The sequence below is a fragment of the Carcharhinus amblyrhynchos genome, chromosome 5, assembly GCF_965287045.1.
Source record: "Carcharhinus amblyrhynchos chromosome 5, sCarAmb.v2.hapA, whole genome shotgun sequence".
NCBI classification, from domain to species: domain Eukaryota; kingdom Metazoa; phylum Chordata; class Chondrichthyes; order Carcharhiniformes; family Carcharhinidae; genus Carcharhinus; species Carcharhinus amblyrhynchos.
The window spans coordinates 84,541,364-84,560,828 of record NC_137328.1 but is presented as its reverse complement, the minus strand read 5'-3'; the positions used below and the strand labels follow the sequence as shown (position 1 = coordinate 84,560,828).

Below are 19,465 nucleotides of genomic sequence, written 5' to 3'. Positions count from 1 at the left end.
TTCTTCTGCACTGCCATTCAATTGGCATGGCAAACCAGTAAGATCAGGTGAGGTGAAAAATCAGGCTTGCACCCACTTTCTTGCCTCTCACACTATTACTGGCAGCATTCTGCCAGTGAAATCAGCCTCACACCCAGGAAGAGAACGAGGCTGATTTTAATATTCATTTGCTACTTCAAATGTTATTAGTGAATCCTGGATGATTCTTGTCCTTACCTGCTCATCAGTGAGGATCATGTATAGTCCCCACCAATAGGGACTTGACATGATGGCCTCACCGGTGGGAGCGGAGGCCATTGAAGCCCCGGACGGTTGGTGGCAAGGGTGGGAAACGCCCCTCGGGCAGCCTGGCACCATGGCACTGCCCACCAGGCACTGGTCGTGCCAAGGGGACGGGGCCTAAGGGGAGGAGTTGGGGTCTGAAGAGCTGTGGGTAAATAGCAGGGGGTGGGCCATGATGGAGAGGCAGTGGCGGGGGGGGGGCCTCTCTTTAGTGTTGAGGGAATACTGTACATCGAGGTGTTAGGATCAGTTGGGATAGCAATCGGCCTGGCAGGGGAGATTGAGGGTGGCGATCAACCGGAGTGGGGTGGAGGGGGAGAGGGGTGATCAGGAAGACTTGGAGCTGGCAATCGGCTGGATGGAGGACGGGGAGAGGATGAGATTGGTGCGGCAATCAGCTGGAGGGTAGGGAGCTTCCAGGGTGACGATCGGACCAATCCCAATATGGTCGAAGTAAAGGAGGTGGGGTCTGAGTGGGGACTGTGATGGGTGGGCTATGCAGGAGGCTGTGCCGGGGTGCTGTGTGGTAGGGCTGTGCAGGGGAGTCATATAGGGATGGAGCATGAAGAGGGGTTCATGCAAGGGTGGAGCATGAACTGGGGGTTTGTGTAGTGGGGGAGCACGAAGCCTAGGCCAACGGGCCTTTGCATAGTTCACCCCCCGACTGCTGCAATTCCCATGGTGGGTGGGATGGAAATTCCCCTGCTTAGGGCGCGATCTTATTGGCTGTTCATGTCTTGCTACCATTGCATGCAAAATCTCAGCCAAATCTCCATTCACTACAGTGGGACCAGAAAATCCCACTGACATCATGCAGAGTTTCAGTATGAAGGGAGGCATGTTGGCGGCCATGAGTCGGGAGCCATTGGGATGGCCCCAATAATGGCAATCTATGTTGTCTATGGGCTGGGTAAACATGGCACTGATGAGGGCAGGGGACGGTCCCAATATCTGTGGAGGAAGGGAGGCAGGGGGTCTTCTATTGAAATCAAGGTGCCCTTTCAAAATGGTGCCTGAGCTCTTTGCAGCCGGACTCACTAGCAAGTTTAGGCCCCTCACCAGCCCCTGAACCGGTGGACAACTCACTGCTCTCCCAAAAAATGATTGTCTGGGGCGATTATGGCCCAGACCACGCCTGAAAGACTAGCACAGATCGCTCCGGTTTTCTTGTTGTTATGACAAATAGGGCAGGATTTTCCAGCCACGCTCGCTCCAAAATGGGAAAATTCCATCCCAGGTCAATGGACATGTTCTGTCATCCCCTCCGATTCAAGTGGTGGGCGGGATGGGAAAATTCCTCCCTTATGGTGCAATATTACTAACTGTTCACATCCCACTACCATTGCAAGCGAGGACAGAGAATTTTGCACACAGACAAATCTCCATTCACTGCAGTGTGACCTGAACTTCTTGCTGATGTGAATGGATGGCAAATTCCATGCTTAATTTTTTTGGAGTAAATCACAGCCCAGGTTGCCAGCTGTTCCAATATTGCACTGGAGATTTGGTACAGGAGGTCAAGTGGAGGAGAAATATTGGGCAGGAATTTCTGCCCCCACCCTCATGGCATGTTTTGAGGCAGCACAAATGGTCCACCAGAGGCCACTGGTGGGATCTTATGGTCCTGCCTCTTATGGTCAATGAGGTTTTCCGTTGTTCACACCCTCTGCCATTGTTGACCCCATACAGGACACTCACCATCAATGGAACCGGACAATTCCATATCACATAACAAGTAATTTAACCATGCTAGCCACATTATCAAAACACATTGCACCTCATTTCTTGTAGGACAGAATGGCACTTGACTGGAGCGAATAGCACTTGACATCAAGGCCATGGCCAGCAGCAGTGCTGAAACTATGGAAGATAATAAAAATCTCATACTTAATCCTCTTTCTCACATCTCATTTCTCCTTCATCTCAAAATTGCTTTTGATTTATAAGCTGAAGATTAAATAAGCAGACACCTCTTGCTTTCCCCTATGTCTTCACCAAAACTCCACTGTGGTGGCTCTCTCCTTTCTGAAAGGAGACTACAACCTGGACAGCCAATAGCAAGAGGTGGTAGATAGGAAAATAGATAAAGAAGCACTGTCACTTGCTCTCGCATTTGCAACCACGAGCGCAGATTCTGACAAAGTGTGTACTTTAGAGGTTTGCTTAGATGTGGGATCTGCAAATGACAATTGGTATGAGTGGCCTGCAGCCAGGGCTGGGGATAAGGGCAGAATGGGTGCAATCTCTTCAGAAGCAAGGTCACTCAAGAGTTCTGCTGCTGAGGACTCAGATGAGGACTTGATGGGGCAACCTACAGAAGAAAGTTAATGGATGTGCAGAATGAAATACATTGGCAAGCTTGCTAAGCAACCTGTCATCAATGTCCAGGAGTCTACATCTACTCGGCACAAGGCTTTGCATAAAGGTTGTAGCCCATCCTTTCCAACCATGATGCAACATGTGATGGCTGTGTCTCAACTTCCATTACAACACATGATGTGGAGATGCTAGTGTTGGACTGGGGTGGGCATAGTAAGAAGTCTCACAACACCAGGTTAAAGTCCAACAGATTTATTTGGTATCACGAGCTTTCGGAGCACTATTCCTTCATCAGGTGAGTGGATTATTTGGCTGATGAAGGAGCAGTGCTCCGAAAGCTCGTGATACCAAACAAATCTGTTGTGAGACTTCTTACATTTCAACACAAGCAGATGCCATCTAACATCTGCATATCTGATCTTGCAGTGGAAGCTCAGACTGAAATGATGCACAAGGCTTTGAGCCATTCAAGCTAAGACTGTTGTCATGAAAGCTGAGCTTGATGCCATGCAGCATGGTAAATATCAATCAGCTAATAATCAGAAAGTAGTTATGATTCCTTTAAATAGCACAGGTGGGAGGTCCTTCCTAATTCTGAATATGTTGTGCGAGTTTAAGAGATGACAGTAGGTGAACAGCTGTATTTCAATATGTTAGCATTAATTTAATGTGCTAATTGATACTGCAATCTGCCCACTCTGCATACTTCCAACAGACTACCTGTGTGGGTGCTGATGTCCTCACCAAATTGGCATCTGCGGCAGCCTGCATGAGAAATGCAGCATCAAAAGCCGGATGCCATGGAACCAAAGTATTAGAATTACAGAGCCACGAGTGAACAACTGTTTTATACAACAGCAACAAGGCAACATTTAAACTTGATTATGAAAAAAAGTAATTAGATCATATCAGTAATTTAAATGTTTCAGAATAATTGATACCTAGGAGTAAGAATCTCATTGTGCAATTCAGTTGCAGTCATAAGCCACAAAGACAACAGTGGAGGGGTTTTATGTTATTTTCCAAACAATGGGATTGTATTACAATGTTAGTCATTCCCTTTATTAGTATATACCTCTTATAGTGGAATTTGTACAGTGATTTGCCATATTTGTTTAGGGTCTCATTTCAATGGCAATAAATGTTCTTGTGGGCACCAACTAGCAGTGCACAAAATGTAATAGGTGCACGTTGACACCTGTTCTAAACTGTTAATAATCGTGATATAATCACTGCTACTTGCTATAGTTGTAATTGCAGAATAAAGTGACATGTTTTCAAAGCTTTTCGTCTTGCAATCATTAGGACAGATGCAAGAATGCAAAATTTCAACAGGAGCTATAATTTATACTGCCTGAGAAAGCTTTGCAGGTTGGTTGATAAGTTGACTGATAGGTTGAAGCGTTGCCAGCGAACTATTTTTTCCAGGCTTTTGTCATTACCAGAATGGTTTGAATTAGCTTATTTTTATCAAAAGATTTTGGTATAACATAAACGCTGTAACCCTGGATTGTTACACTCTGGAAACACAAAGGAAAAAGAAAACTAGGCCAATAAATTAGAAATCTCTCCTTTCTTGCTATGTCTAATAAAAACGGGTGTCAATACCCAAAAAAAACGAATATAAATTCATTCAACAGTAAAAATAGTTTTGATTTTTCTATTTAAAGACAGACCCTTATTTCACGGGCAACCTAAAAGGCAACAAAGATTATGGTCAGAGTTAAGAACAGCCTTAGTTATTACCACAGTAATGGCATCAGTTAAGAATATCCATGTTGATGGAGAAGTCAAGTCAGCAGCAATTCTGGCAACAGCAATATGTTCGAAGAATTTCAAAGATTTCAGTTTCAACATGTGAAAACTTCTGTGTGAAGGATGTAACTTTGAATTTCTTCAAACTGCTGATAACAAAAAGGCTGAATTAAAACTCAACCATCATCCTGGATAATCTGTTTGCATACCAACAAGATCTTGTGGCTTGCTCACCAAAAGTTCTTAACATCACAATCGCTTGAAACAAACTCTCCCTATCTCAGGAATGTTCCAAAAGGTAATACACAGATTCTGGAAATCACATTGAGGGTAAAGGCATGCTTTTAAATTTGGAAAATACTTTGTCAAAGTACTGGAGTAGAACCAGCACTGCAACTAAGGGCAGGATTATTCGGTCCCTCCTACTGCGGGATATTTTGATCCCACCAATGTCTACAGTGATTTGAATGGCCCACCGGGCCTAACCTATGCATAATCAGCTTGGATAAACAATACTTTCACAGCCTACAAAATAGATCTTTTTCATTATTTTGCCTGTCATCATTTCAATCTTAATGAACATGGCTATTTTACTTTAAGTAAAGTTTATTTATTAGTCAGAAGTAAGACTTACATTAACACTGGAATGAAATTCCCCTATTTGCCACAGTCTGGCACCTGTTTGGGTCAATGCACCTAACCAGCACGTCTTTCAGAATGTGGGAGGAAACCAGAGCACCCGGAGGAAACCCACGCAGACACAGGAAAAACGTGCAAACTCTACACAGACAATGATCCAAACTGGGAATCGAACCCCGGTCCCTGGCACTGTGAGGGAGCAGTGCTAACCAATGTGCGACCATACTGCCTCATTTTTTTATTGAATTCAAATTCCATCATCTGCTGCGGCAAGAATCGAACCCAGGTCCCCAGAACGTTAGCTGAGTTTCTGAATTAATAATCTAGCAATAACACCACTAGGCCATCGCTTCTTGGGACCATCAGACTTATTGAAAAACTAATTTTTTATTAAAGTTTAAAAACTGTACCTTTTGTAATTTATAATATAGCCAGAATGGGTCCTACGTTACAAAATGTAGCAACATCTGACATCATCATGGCCTTTCTTCAAAACTCCTGAATGCAAAAGCAACTCGCATTGTGTTTAGAAAGTATTACTGCAACTTGCTAAAACCTGAGCCAAATGCTTTTCAAAGATTGTATGTTTTTAAGCTTCTTTCTTAGTCCCTTGAGATCTTGAACTTTGCTTTTCAAGTTTGGATTGTTTGTAAAATGGGAGACCAGGCATTTGGAGTTTGGTAGATGTATTTTTACACCACAGTTGCATATTTGATATAAGGTGTTACATCAGTCATGAGTCTCTGGAGAGAGAGAGATGGAACCTTCCCGAGTATGCTCATTTGTTTGTTTATTTTTGGACAAGAACTTGTGCAAAATCAGGATAAAACAGCTGAACCAGTTGGACACTTCAATGTCATATTTTAATTATATTATTCAGCCTGTGCCATTCAGTACAAACATAGGAACAAGGAGCCCTTCAACCCCTTGAGCCTTCTCTTCCATTTAAAAAGCTATTCTGATAGTAACCTCAAATTTGCATCATGCTAACCCTCATATTACTCCCTTGCTTACCAAAAATTTATCCACCTCCGCCTTAAAAATATTTAAAGGCTCCACCTCCACATTCTTTTCAGACACAGAGGTCCAAAGACTCTTGATCCTATGAAAAAAAATTGCCTCATCTCCATTTTAAATGACCCCTTATATTTAAAATTACCTCTAGTTCTAGATTCTGCACAAGAGCTTATTTCAAGTTTTTATTTTCTTATTAGTGTCACAAGAAGGCTTACATTAACACTGCAATGAAGTTACTGTGAGAGTCCCCTACTCGCCACACTCTGGCGCCTATTCAGGTACACTGAGGGAGAATTTAGCACAGTCAATGACACCTAACCAGCATGCCTTTTGGACTGTGGAAGGAAACAAGAGAACCCAGAGGAAACCCACGCAGAAAAGGGGGCAACATGCAGACTCCGCACAGTGACCCAAGCTGGGAATCGAACCAGGGTCCCTGGCGCTGTGAGGCAGCAGTGCTAACCACTGTGTCACTGTGCTGCCCCAGAGAAACCATCTTTGCATCCATCCTGTCAATATCCCTCAGAACTTTATATGTTTCAATCAAATTGCCTATTACTCTTCTAAACTCCAATGGATACAAGCCTTATCGGTCTAATCTTTCCTCACAAAAAAACACATCCATTACAGGCTGGTGAACCAGCTCTGAACAGCTTCAAAAGCATTTACGTCTTTCTGTAAATAAGATGGCCAATACTGTACAAAATAGTCCAGATTTGATCTCACTAGTGCCCTGTAGAACTGCATCATAAACTCCATATTTTTGTATTCAACTCTCCTTGTAAAAAAAATTATTATATTCTATTAGCTTTCCTAATTACTTGCTGTATCTGCAAACTAGCGTTCTGTGATTCATGCAGTAGGGCACCCAGATTTTTCTGCACCTCAGAGCATTGCAATCTCTCACCATTTAGATAATGAGCTGAATTTTCTCAAAAAGTTTCTAAATGTTATAACGGCATGAAAATGGGAATCCTCCATGTCGGTCTTTTCAGTTAGATCAGCACTGCAATCTTTTGGCTGTCAATTACTTTGACAGTTGGGAGCTTTGTACTGTACGGGGGGATGAGCTGAAGTATGCCGGTGAAGCTGGCTTCAGAGCGCTCAGGCACCATTGCACAGGGCACCCTGCTGGTGAACCGGGAGACGTCCTCTCACCACTTCCATGGATAACAGACCCCCTCCCCCCATCATTATCACCCACCCACACCAACATGGGTCACCGGCAATGGGGCATCTGGATCCACCCAAGAGTGCCCGGCAGACCCCCCACGTGTTCCTCCCGCATATTCCCCCTATCATCATGCAAGCACCCCCCGTCACAGTCCCACCTCCACAGTCCCCACATCCTTGGCAATGCCCCTGGCACATTTAATGTGCCCAACACAGCACTGCCAGGGTGTCTGATGGCCACTGCCCAGCCATGCTCCTGGCCATGTGGGGGTTTCAATGGCCTCCCATTGCCCCAGTGTGGCCATGGCACCTGGCAAAGCAATAGTGATTCTTGCTGGCATGACATCTCATTGGCGAGATACGAAGCCATTCTCCCCAGTAAAACAGGCCCACAATCTGACCCACTCCAGATGTGAATCAGATGTTTGGCCTCTCATGCTATCTTCCCAGCTCGCCATGCTGATAGACTGGCACAGCAAGCTGGTAAGATTGAGCCCAATATGCTTTCTTTTCTTTTCCTGCCAAACTGCACAATTTCACATTTTCCCACATAATACCCCATTTGCCAGATTTTTGCCCACTCACTTAACCTAACTCACTCCTTGCCACTTGGTTACCGATCTTTATGTCATCAGCAAATTTGTCAGTCATCTCTTCAATCCCTTCAACCATGTCATTTATATCAATTGCAAACAGTTGAGGTCCTGGCACTGATTCCTGTGGTCACTGCTCATTACATTCTGCCAACCTGAAAAAGACCTTTGCACTTTGCTTCCTGTTAGCTAGTCAATCTTCTAACCATACCAATATGTTACCGCCATAACACTAGCTTTTATTTTCCGCAATAAATTTTGATGTGGCACTCTATCAAATGCCTCCTGGAATTCTAAGTACAATACTTTCATTGGTTCCCCTTTATCCACAGCATATGTTACTTTATCAAATAAGTCCAATAAGTTGGTTGATTTCCCTTTCACAAAACCATATTAACCCTGCCTGATTACTTTGTACGTTTTTCAAATGCTCTGTTATAACTTTTTAAGGAACAGCTTCAAACACTTTTGCTATGACAGATATTAGGCTATCTGGCCTGTACTTTCCTGCTTTCTGTCTCCTCCCGTTTTGGAGTAATGGGGTTACATTTGCTATCTCTCAATCTAACAGGACCTTCTCTGAATCTAGGGAGTTTTGGAAAATTAAAACCAACAGAACATCTGTCTCACCAGTCACTTTTTTTAAGATCCATCAGGACCTGGGCTCTTATCAGCTGCAGTTCCAACAATTTACTCAGTACCACTTCTCTGGTGATTGTAATTTTCTTGAGTTCCTCCTTCCTTTCCAATTCTTGGTTTATAGCTGTTCCTGGGATGTTACTTGCATTCTCTATAGCAGGGTTTCCCAAACTGGGTTTCACAGAACCCTGGACTCACCCAGGATTCGGTGGCTGTTCCAGCCATTTAAAATTTTTAAAAATGTTGCTCTTACAGCTTGACCAATCGAAGGTGCTTTTTTCATTTTGTTGGTTACTGATAGCCACACTGGTCGCTTACCAGTAGCCAATGCACTGACAGGCCAGCCTCTGATTCAACAAGCTGGAAATACCAGCAAAGTCATTTTAAACTCACAGGCAAGGTCAAGAGTGAAGGCTGGATGCTGGATGCTGGAGTAAACTAAGTTGCATCCACAGGCCATCATTGCTGCAAGATTCTCTAAATAGGAGAGCTTGGTGTCCGGCAGCTTCAACCGCTCTCCAACTCCCACAGCCCTGCCAAAACCTTCAGCACCGTCTCCTTCCAAGACTCAGGTCCACCCTTCCAGAATATCTGTCTACTTTTGCAGAACCCTGTTCACCCTTCCAGAACCTTGTCCACACCCCCGGAACAATGTCTCCCTTTCCCCTCCAAAGGTCTGATTGACAACACGTCAGAGTGACGGACCTTGTTGGTTGTGTTGGCAAGTGACTTGTCAAGGCACACGGGCAATGATGACTCACTGTGATGTTGGCTTGGAGCTGCCTAAGTCTGATTCCTGTCTATCTTCTGAAAGCACACAGACTTCCAGCCTCATGTCTGAGTGAAGGTTGGGGGCACCATCGTTTGGCACAACACCCTGGGAATTGGGGGGGGGGGGGGGGGGGGGGGGCGGGTGTAGAGTGTGGCAAGGCCTATGGTTCAATGTGAAGAAGCTGTCATTCCAGGAGGTCTATCACTGTGCATCTCCATGGCTCTCACTGTCGGGATTGATTGGAGGGCCTGTGGGACATTCTGAGTGCAGGTGGTGGGATAAACTCCCAGTGCGAAATGGGTTAAAGATGAAAGAGATGCAATTTTGAGATGCAATATTCTTTCATAGTGAATATTTATAGTGACAATTATCTGATTCCTCAATATGATGTCTTCACTTGTGCCATCTGCGTGGGTGTCTTCCCAGGATGCACATCAGAAATGGAGATGGCCTGCTGTCTTCTGTGTCCTGTAGCCAATGATGCCCTCAACGGACATCCTCTGGAGACTAGGGTCTGGAAGGCCCAAGCCGATTTTCAGGTGTCACTGATGTAGCTCTGCAGTCCTGTTCTACTCGCTGCTCTTGCAATGCACTGGAGTCAGAAAGCAGGGGATTCAGAAGGGTTAGAGACTGACTGAGTCTTCTGAGTGGGCAGCACTTGTATGGGCTTCAGCACTTCCTCCTCTTTTGGGGTGCTTGTCAACCCCTGGATCACTCCATAATAGAGAGGGGCAGGTGGAGTGAGCACTAGAAGCCTCTGCATCACTTGGCACTACCAGTCCCATATTCTCTGCACCATGGGGTGAGAGTCCTCAGCAATGGATATCTGTATCTGGACCCCTCTGGAATTGTCCTCAGTGACTGAGGCAACATCTCGCAACCCTCAGCCATGGTCCATTGTGAATGAGCCATGCTCCTGTGGCCCTCAGCCATGGTCCTCAGATTCTGAACAATGCCTTGGACTTTGCCATGCATGACTCCAAATGCCTCCCCATGCTTTCCACTAGTGTCGGCCTGGGTGCCACACATGCCAGCACTATATCCTGCGCCTGGAGGTTTTGGGACTCCTCCAAGCAGCCTTACAGTTGCTGGAATGTTGCTGACACCTTCTCCTGCAGTTCCCTGCTCTGCCTTTGCATTCCAGGAGCTTTGAGAGAACCTCTTCCAGAGACTCAGCATCTGGCTGGGGGTCAGCTATTTTCTGGGATCCAGCAGACCTCCACCTGCCTAATCCCTTGGACATTTCTGCCTCCACCTGCATCAACGACTGTGTCCTGCTCCCCAGATCGTGACCCTGAAGCCTGTCAGCTAATCCCACCTACCAAGGTATGTGTCTCTGCGCTGCCAATGGTGCAGATGATGCCTCAGTTCTTTCGTCAGAACTTTCCACCGAGGTGCTGACTCAGATGGCCCAGCCTCATCAGGTGTTAATCCTGCAAGACAAGAAATACGGTTCAGTGTAAGAGAGGGACAAATGTCTGAGCAGATTGGAACATATTTGAGAAAGGTCATATGGATGAAGGTTCTGTGGGTCCTCACTTCTGTGGTGCAGGCTGACCTCACAGCTCAGTGTGGCTCAACTGAGATTCCCATTGCTCTCTCTTCATAGGAGATTAGGGGACTAACTCAGAAATGCTTCTACCCATCTTCTTGCTCTCCTTTTTATTATGAGCTTTCTTCTCCTGCAGGGACAAAAAGAGATGATTGAAAGCCTGATGACTGGCAGGTGCGGTGGGAGGTAGCAGGTGGCGCATGTTGGTACTGTGCCTAGACAGGAAGGGGTTGTGGCCAGGGGAGTGCCAGAGGGAATATGCTGCAGTGCTAGATGCTGGAAGGTTGAAAGGTCAGGGAGTGGATTGATGTGGACATCCTAGGTGCAACAGACAAGACTGAAGTTAGGATGTGACAGACGGACACTCACCCTTGCAGCTTGAATTAGATCATTCGTTTTCTTTTGATGTTGGACAACAAGTCCTCAGTGTCACTGCAACCCAGCTGCATTGGCTTCCATGCTTCTGGGTCTTTTACCCATTTGGGAGTTCATGGTGACCTAATTCTCCTCCACTGTGTCCAGAAGCCTTCTCAGGTCTGCCTCTATGAAACATGGAGCTGCTCACCATGCTGCCATCCTCCTGGTGTGACTAGCTGTGTGTGCAGAGGGAGTGTTTAAATGAAGCTCTCTCTTGCTAATAGTGCATAGCTGCAAGCCAGTTTGGGCAAGTCACATGCCTGGAGACTCCAAATTGACATGATGCATGTGAGGTTCTTTCACTGCACCAGCTGCGGGAAAATTGTGATCTGATCTGAGAATCAAATCAGTTTTCTTGCCCAAAATGACACTTCATTTTTTGGGAAAATTCCATCCCATATCTATTACTTCACCCCTCTCATGCTGCTTCCAAATACTCCTTACTGCTCATATGAAGAGTTGGTGCAGACATGATGGACAGGTCGCCCTCTATGCAATAATAATTCTGTGATTTTGTGATTATTAATTGCCAGTATATTTTCTCTGCAGAAGAAATTGGCACACAATATCTACAGCTAGGAAGAGGTTTCCTAGCTTTAAATTTCTCACCCACCTTGAAACTTATGGGAGGTTACGAAGCTTGGATGGGGGAGGTACTGATGGCAATATTACCTTGACAGATTAGACTACTAAATGATCACCTGAAATGTCACTCCTAACATCGCTGTAAAACATCACAGCTTCACACTCTTCTACCCACTTATCTATCTTTCATGTATTCAGCAACTCCCATTCTTTTAGTCACCCTTCTTACAGATCCAACAAATCACACAAGCAGGACAGAGGAAGGAAGATCATAACGATAAAAATTAAGAGAACCACACCAATCAGAAATCACACCTGCATGATGCTGCTATCATTCAGGTCTGCAGCACATGTCAGGCGTCTACCTATCCCCATCAGAATTAGACGCCAGTGAAACATGAAAGATGAGAACAGCTGCCCCAGAATTATTTTCAGAGTTGCAACTAGCAACAGGTCCCTACAGGTGCCAGTTGCAATGAGAAAGGATTATCTCAGTTCCGTAACTCTTCTGTACATCAATAAGGTGCAAACAACTTCCCACATACTGTCCCTCAGTGATACCTAACTGCACAATAATAGAAAAAAAGCCATGCAGTGCTTCTCTAATAGACTAAGCAAGTCAACTTCCAGAGAAAGGTACCACTTCCTCTGTGTCAAATGTAGTCCCATATTCTGGTTCTGTGTGGGATCAAAGAGGCTCTACGGACATATTCTTATTCTTTGTTAGAATTAATCCAAAAGGGAATACAATTTTTTGGAAGATACACTGTACATCTAAAGAACTGGATCTAAAAGTCCATTAGTGTTCCAGTTTTTTATGCCTACCATCTTCATTTTTCACTATTTTTTTAATATGGATATTCTGGGCAGGAGTTTGGAGATGTAGAGAGAATCAGGTGTGCCAGGAATGTCCTGGCAAGTGTGCTCATCTATGGTCATAGTGCTATGTCCAGGTGAATTTGAGGGAAGCTGCAAGAGTTTGGTGAGTGATAGCTACCTGATTTCCAACAGCATTGATCGGTTAGCTCAATAAAATTGTTCATTGAGGGCGTTGACCAAAGCATTCCAGAACCGTGTGAACCCCCATTGAGACTGAAAACTGGCTGATGAATGAAGGCAGACTTCTGGCGGCAGCTGTGACCATCTTTTACTTTTTGGAAATTCTTTAGAGTGTGCCTTCATTTTGAGGCGCTTTTTAATTCTCCAACCTACATCGGTGGTGCTCCTTGTAACTTTGGGGCTGCTGATCTTCCAGGTCGGAATCTCATCAACCTCAGAAACCCACGTTCCATTCTTCATTGAACTCAGGCACTTAGTTGACCTCCTCCTCCATAAGCAAACCAAACTACAGGCACTTACGGTTTCCCAACCCATATTTCATACCAATGGCACAATCAGGACCTGCGGATGAAAATTTTGCCCATCACTGTTATGTTAACCACAAAGTTTTCACACATCAAGTCATGTTGCCACTCCTTTTCCAACAGAATGTTCCTACATAACCTTGAAAATAAACCATGCTAAACTGTCAATGTGACAAATGGGACTAATGAATGAAACACATTACAACTTCTCTAAGCAGTATTAAATAAACAGCTGGCCTTTTACCATTTAGTGAGATGTCATGGATATGTTGCTGTAGTTGGCTGTTAAACCAACCATTTAATCAACTGAAATGAAACTTCAGTCTTAAAAAATATTTGTCGCCTCTTTTAATCAGTTCAAATAAAGGGCGATGCTTTCTCTTAATGTGTGACAATTGAAATACCTAACAGAATTTTTAAAAAGCCCACATTATTGAAATGAATCTTTTTATTTCTAAGTGTATGAGATATCGGTTATAGTGGTTTATGGCCTGACTCATTGACAGTTCAGTGTGTTAGTTGTGACTTTCACAGTCTGTTGGCAGTTTCTGGGAAAGCCATCACACCTGTGACTTTGGCTTTGATTAATGAGTCTTTCAACTCATCACCACCATCTGAAGGAGGGCTGCGGCCTTTTTGGGCTTCAGTGATTTATTTGCCTTCAGCGCAACGCCAGGAAGGTATCTTCCGTAAAGAAAGCCACACCTGTTTAAAGCTAATGAAAACCTCAATATGTCACTGTCTAGACAAGCCAAAACGCATGTTAAACTAGATAAAAGATTTATTCAAGTTACACGAATGCAGTTTTGTCCCAACCTGTCAATTTAAAGAAGCATAAGACCTTCCTCAATGACACTCCACATAATGTCAACTTTCTGACTATTTCAAATGTTGTGCTGAGATAAAGGACCTTTCTTAAAACAATACAGGATATTTTAGAAAAGTTAAATTGATAACCTTTACCATGTTCTTCAGCAAATTGGAGCAATTTTCAAAATGAATTACTTATTAGCTATTTAAAAAGACAAATTTGCAAGGATAAACATTAGTGCGAAAAATGAAAATCCTGAAGTAAGAAATAATTTCAATACTCTGAAAATTTTATATCTTCAAAAAAATGTGCAGATGATACTTAAAGTGGAAACAATTGAAATATTTTTTGGGCAAATTTCAACATATGGCTATAATTTATAACCAGCAATATCTTCACATTTAAAGTAATATATCAACATTTCCTCAAAATGGGTGATCTTAATAGTTTTAAATTTTATTTCAAACTTCAGCATCCAAAAAGTTGCAATAAATTTTAATGTTGCCATAGAAATAAATTAATTTTGAAAGAAGAGCACATATCTATCACATTTCAAAATGCATTAAAAACTATTTCATTTCAAATTGAAGCTTAAGCAAATTGAACAGTAAAACTTCAATTCATTCCATATCAATAATTAAAAGTCAACTGAACTGCTACTAAAATTTCTTGGTGTAGCAAATTTTGATACTGCATATTGAAGAGAGAGTTAAGAAGGGCTAAAAGAGGACATGAGAAGACTTTGGCTGATAGGATTAAGGAGAATCCTAAGGCGTTCTATAGGTATGTCAAGAACAGAAGGTTGGTTAGGGCAAGATTAGGGCCAGTTATAGACAGCAGAGGGAAGTTATGTGTGGGACCGGAAGAGATTGGAGAGGCATTGAACCAATATTTCTCTTCGGTGTTCACGCAGGGGGACAAGAATATAGCTGAGGAGGACACTGGGTTGCAGGGGAGTAGAATAGACAGTATTACAGTTGATAAGGAGGATGTGCTGGATATTCTTGAGGGATTGAAGATAAATAAGTCCCCTGGTCCGGATGGGATTTACCCTAGGATTCTCTGGGAGGCAAGAGAAGTGATTGCAGAGCCTCTGGCTCTGATCTTCAGGTCGTCGTTGGCCTCTGGTATAGTACCGGAAGATTGGAGGTTAGCGAATGTTGTCCCATTGTTTAAGAAGGGGAACAGAGACTTCCCCGGGAATTATAGACCGGTGAGTCTCACTTCTGTTGTGGGCAAGGTTTTAGAAAAAATTATTAGGGATAGGATTTATAGTTATTTGGAGAGTAATGAATTGATTGGAGATAGTCAGCATGGTTTTGTAGCGGGTAAGTCGTGCCTTACTAACCTTATTGAGTTTTTTGAAAAAGTGACCAAAGAGGTGGATGGGGGTAAGGCAGTTGACGTGGTATATATGGATTTTAGTAAGGCGTTTGATAAGGTTCACCATGGTAGGCTTCTGCAGAAAATGCAGATGTATGGGATTGAGGGTAATCTAGGAAATTGGATCAGGAATTGGCTAGCAGATAGGAGACAGAGGGTGGTGGTTGATGGTAAATATTCGTCATGGAGTTCGGTTACGAGTGGTGTGCCTCGGGGATCTGTTTTGGGGCCACTGCTGTTTGTAATTTTTATTAATGATCTGGATGAGGGTATAGTTGGGTGGATTAGTAAATTTGCTGATGACACCAAAGTCAGAGGTGTGGTAGATTGTGAGGAAGGGTGTCATAGTTTGCAGGAAGACTTAGACAGGTTGCAGAGCTGGGCCGAGAGGTGGCGGATGGAGTTTAATGCGGAGAAGTGTGAGGTAATTCACTTTGGTAGGAATAACAGATGTGTTGAGTATAGGGCTAACGGGAGGACTTTGAATAGTGTGGATGAACAGAGGGATCTAGGTGTATGTGTACATAGATCCCTGAAAGTTGGGAATCAAGTAGATAGGGTTGTTAAGAAGGCATACGGTGTCTTGGCGTTTATTGGTAGGGGGATTGAATTTAGGAGTTGCAGCGTCATGTTGCAACTGTACACAACTCTGGTGCGGCCGCACTTGGAGTACTGTGTGCAGTTCTGGTCCCCACATTACAGGAAGGATGTGGAGGCTTTGGAGAGGGTGCAGAGAAGGTTTACCAGGATGTTGCCTGGTATGGAGGGGAGGTCCTATGAGAGAGACTGAGGGATTTGGGGTTGTTTTCGCTGAAAAGAAGGTGGCTAAGAGGGGATCTTATTGAAACATATAAGATGATTAGAGGTTTAGATAGGGTGGACAGTGATAGCCTTTTTCCTCTGATGGAGAAAGCTAGCACGAGGGGGCATGGCTTTAAATTAAGGGGGGGTAGTTATAGGACGGATGTCAGGGGTAGGTTCTTTACCCAGAGGGTGGTGAGGGATTGGAATGCCCTGCCTGCTGCGGTTGTAAATGCGCCTAGTTTGGGGGCGTTTAAGAGATCCGTGGATAGGTTTATGGACGAAAAGGGATTGGTTTAGGTTAGTGGGTCATTGTTTTTTTAACTGGTCGGCGCAACATCGTGGGCCGAAGGGCCTGTTCTGCGCTGTAATGTTCTATGTTCTATATACCAATTCTTTTGGTTATTATTGTCAATCATTGCTAATGCTTTACTGTGCCACTTTAATATTAGATTATACTTCCACTTAGGTCTAAAACTTCCACTATATTAAACTGGTATCTGCAGCAGGTAACTGTATAGAGCAATATTAGGTGGCAGTCCAGAGTAACATTGCCAGTTGCAATTTGCAGTGGAGTCTTTAAGAATGCAAGATCAAAATATCCTTTGGTTATGAACTTAATGTGAAATTTAACATGCACAGCTTCACTGTCATCAAAAGATATGCAGGTTAAGTAGATTGGCTGTGCTAAATTGCCTCTTACTGTCCCAAGATGTGCAAGCTAGGTGGATTAGCCATGGTAAATGCACAGGGTTACAGGGATAGGGTGAAGAGGAGACACTTGGGGGGGATGCTCTTTCAGAATCGGTGCAGAATCGACAGGCTGAATGGCCTCTTTCTGCACTGCAGGTGTTCTATGACTGTCCAGTTAGCTACTTTTAATGCTCTGAATGAACAAACTGCATTGTCCAACCTCATCACATTAACGTTTAATTTAAATGTGCTGGATCTAAGGTAGTCCAATTCCTCCTGAATAATTTTGAAGCACAGCTTCACATTAAACTATGTCTATTGCCAAATACTATACACTGAAAATAGTCACAAACCTTATGGTTTCAGTTTGGCTCAGATCAGAACAAATTATGCTACTTCTTGTCAATGTGAATGTAGCAGTTTAAAAATAGCCCAACATACTTAACCTCATGGGAACAATAATGGTTACATGAGAACATATATCAGAGAAAAATAACCACGCCATTTGTAAAACTGAATGTAATCAGTTATTTTAATGATCAGTACAAAATGAATTTGTCTAACAATGCATTAAAGTAATTCATATAAAACTGCAAATTACAAATCTCTTTACATGCAACTGTTTGAGTCTTAAAAAATACTTAGAAATGTATAGTCATATTACCTTGCATTCAATTCTAACGTACAGGATGAAAATCTCCTCCAGCTGTCAGCTCTGAAATTACCAGTGGAACCATAGAAATCCAGTTACAAGGTGTCCAATCATGCCGCCCCTCAAACCATCCAATTAGAAAAAAACTTCTGTATTTTAATTTTAATATATGATCTATCCATGTATGCCATTTCAACTTGCTTTGCTGCCTTCAAAAAGGATTTGGAACATATCCCATTCTCTCTGTCCTTGTTCTCCCTTTAAAATCGCATCATGTTGTAAAGTTGGCTCTCCTCAGTTTTCCAATTAAAATGTATCACTTTACACTTTGAATTAAATTGCTCCTGCTAAGTGTTTGTCCATTTCACCCCTCCATCTATTTTTATCCTGAAGTCTGTTAATACATAATAGGCTTCATTGTTTACTACATTTCTGGACTTCATGTCCAAGCCATTAATGTACATCCCTATTTAATATATTGTTGAAAAAAGACATAAGTTGTCAAAGCTTTTCATTTGCACTCATCAGGGCAAATTTCAAGAATACCAAATGTAAGGAGAACAACAATTTATTCTTCATGAGAAGAGAATGCTGACTGGTTGACAAGCAGACTTTGATTATCATGGAGAATGCACTAGTTAACTGACGACTGGGAGTGGGATATTCTGGTCACGCTTACCCCAAGACTGGAAAATCACACTCGAGTTCAACAGACCTTTGCATAGTCCACTCCCTGCTTGCTATGATTCCCATGGTGGGCAGGATGGGAAAATTCTGCCCTGAGGGTTTTCTTTAGTTGAAATAGAAACAATGGGTAGAATTCTCCCAAAAAAATTCTTAAGTGTCGAATTCGTGTGAAAACTGATCTTTCCAGTGGGAATTCCAAGAAGAATCTCCCATACTCTGCACACTGCAAAGGCCACCAGTGTGAATATCATTAAATTTCAGAGAGCAGGACCTACCCCCACTGGAGAGGCTGAAATCAGCATGCTGAGCAGGCTACAGGGCATGCACCAATCTGTCAGTTCAGAAATTGACGCATGTGCAGTGGCCCCGCATTGATAGCCTCCTGATTCCTGGCCAGCCCCATGATTCCTGCAATGCCAGCCCTCCACCAAACCCCTAGGCTCAATTGCTGGCCCAGTGACCATTCCTAGGCTTGGCCCTCCTGAACCCTTAACCCCCTTCCCCCGCCCTGCCGCAATCTCCAACCCGTGATAGTCATCACCTCCCCGCCCTCCCCCCGCAGTCTCGACCCCTTCCCCACTGTGCTGATCCCCCAGCAGGCTCACCACCCCCCTGGCTAACCCCCCCACCCCCCCGCCCTGATCGGTGGCCGCCCTGCTTCCCCCACTGCTCCATATGCAGAGTGGCAGCAGGACCCCCACCCCTACTGATCCCACCCTAGACGCTGCCCCCATCAGTCTCCATCCCCTTGTCACTGCCCTATGCCTGATGGGCAGTGCCATGGTGTCCCCGGATATCAGCACTTTACCCTTTGGGATATGTGATGGCACACGCTGGCACTGCCAGAGTGCCAATGCCCAGGGGGCTTCCCCTGTTGCCTGACCCTCTGGAGGACCCTGATTGCTCCCTCTTCACTCTGGCTCGTTCAGGCCACTAGCTCCCAGAAAGTGGGGAGCTTCTATAATCCCTGCTGGGGTGGGAGATGCTAGCGGGCCTGGAGACTTCATATTTAAATTCTATTACAATGACCACGTACAATGACCATGGGCTTTGTGCCTCTACACTGATTTCTGGCATGGAACAGAAGCCACCAGAAATCTAGCACTGGGAGGTGTAAGCAGGTCGGGAACGCTTGTGTGAACCCTGTGCATCAGCCGGCGCGAGAATCTCCCAGCCCTCTGCACTGTAAAAATTAGTGCAGCAGGATTGAAGACTCGCAGAAAATGTGTATGCATGCTCTTTCTACCTGCAAAGAACAGATCCATTTGTATTAATATATGTAGCTTCAAGCAGACATAAGTGCAGCATGTTGTAGACCCCACTGATAATCT

The 19,465-nt window shown here is 44.0% G+C and overlaps 1 protein-coding gene across 6 annotated transcripts in view; it reads right to left on the bottom strand.

The window, feature by feature from the left end:
* The window catches only part of kiaa0825 (KIAA0825 ortholog), a 424,011-nt gene that overhangs the window by 170,326 nt on the left and 234,220 nt on the right, over window positions 1-19,465 (bottom strand). The window contains exon 20 of one of the 6 annotated variants that reach the window (XR_013886683.1): window positions 10,512-10,622. The exons of 4 other annotated variants lie outside the window; for them this stretch is intronic. Coding sequence is in view for 1 of the 2 variants with exons in the window: in XM_080189115.1 (XP_080045241.1) it covers window positions 10,811-10,871 (61 nt within the window). In the remaining variant the exon portion in view is untranslated. Of the gene's footprint in view, window positions 1-10,511; window positions 10,623-10,792; window positions 10,872-19,465 lie in introns of those variants that run through there. One more of the 6 variants, XM_080189115.1, reaches the window with a different exon arrangement.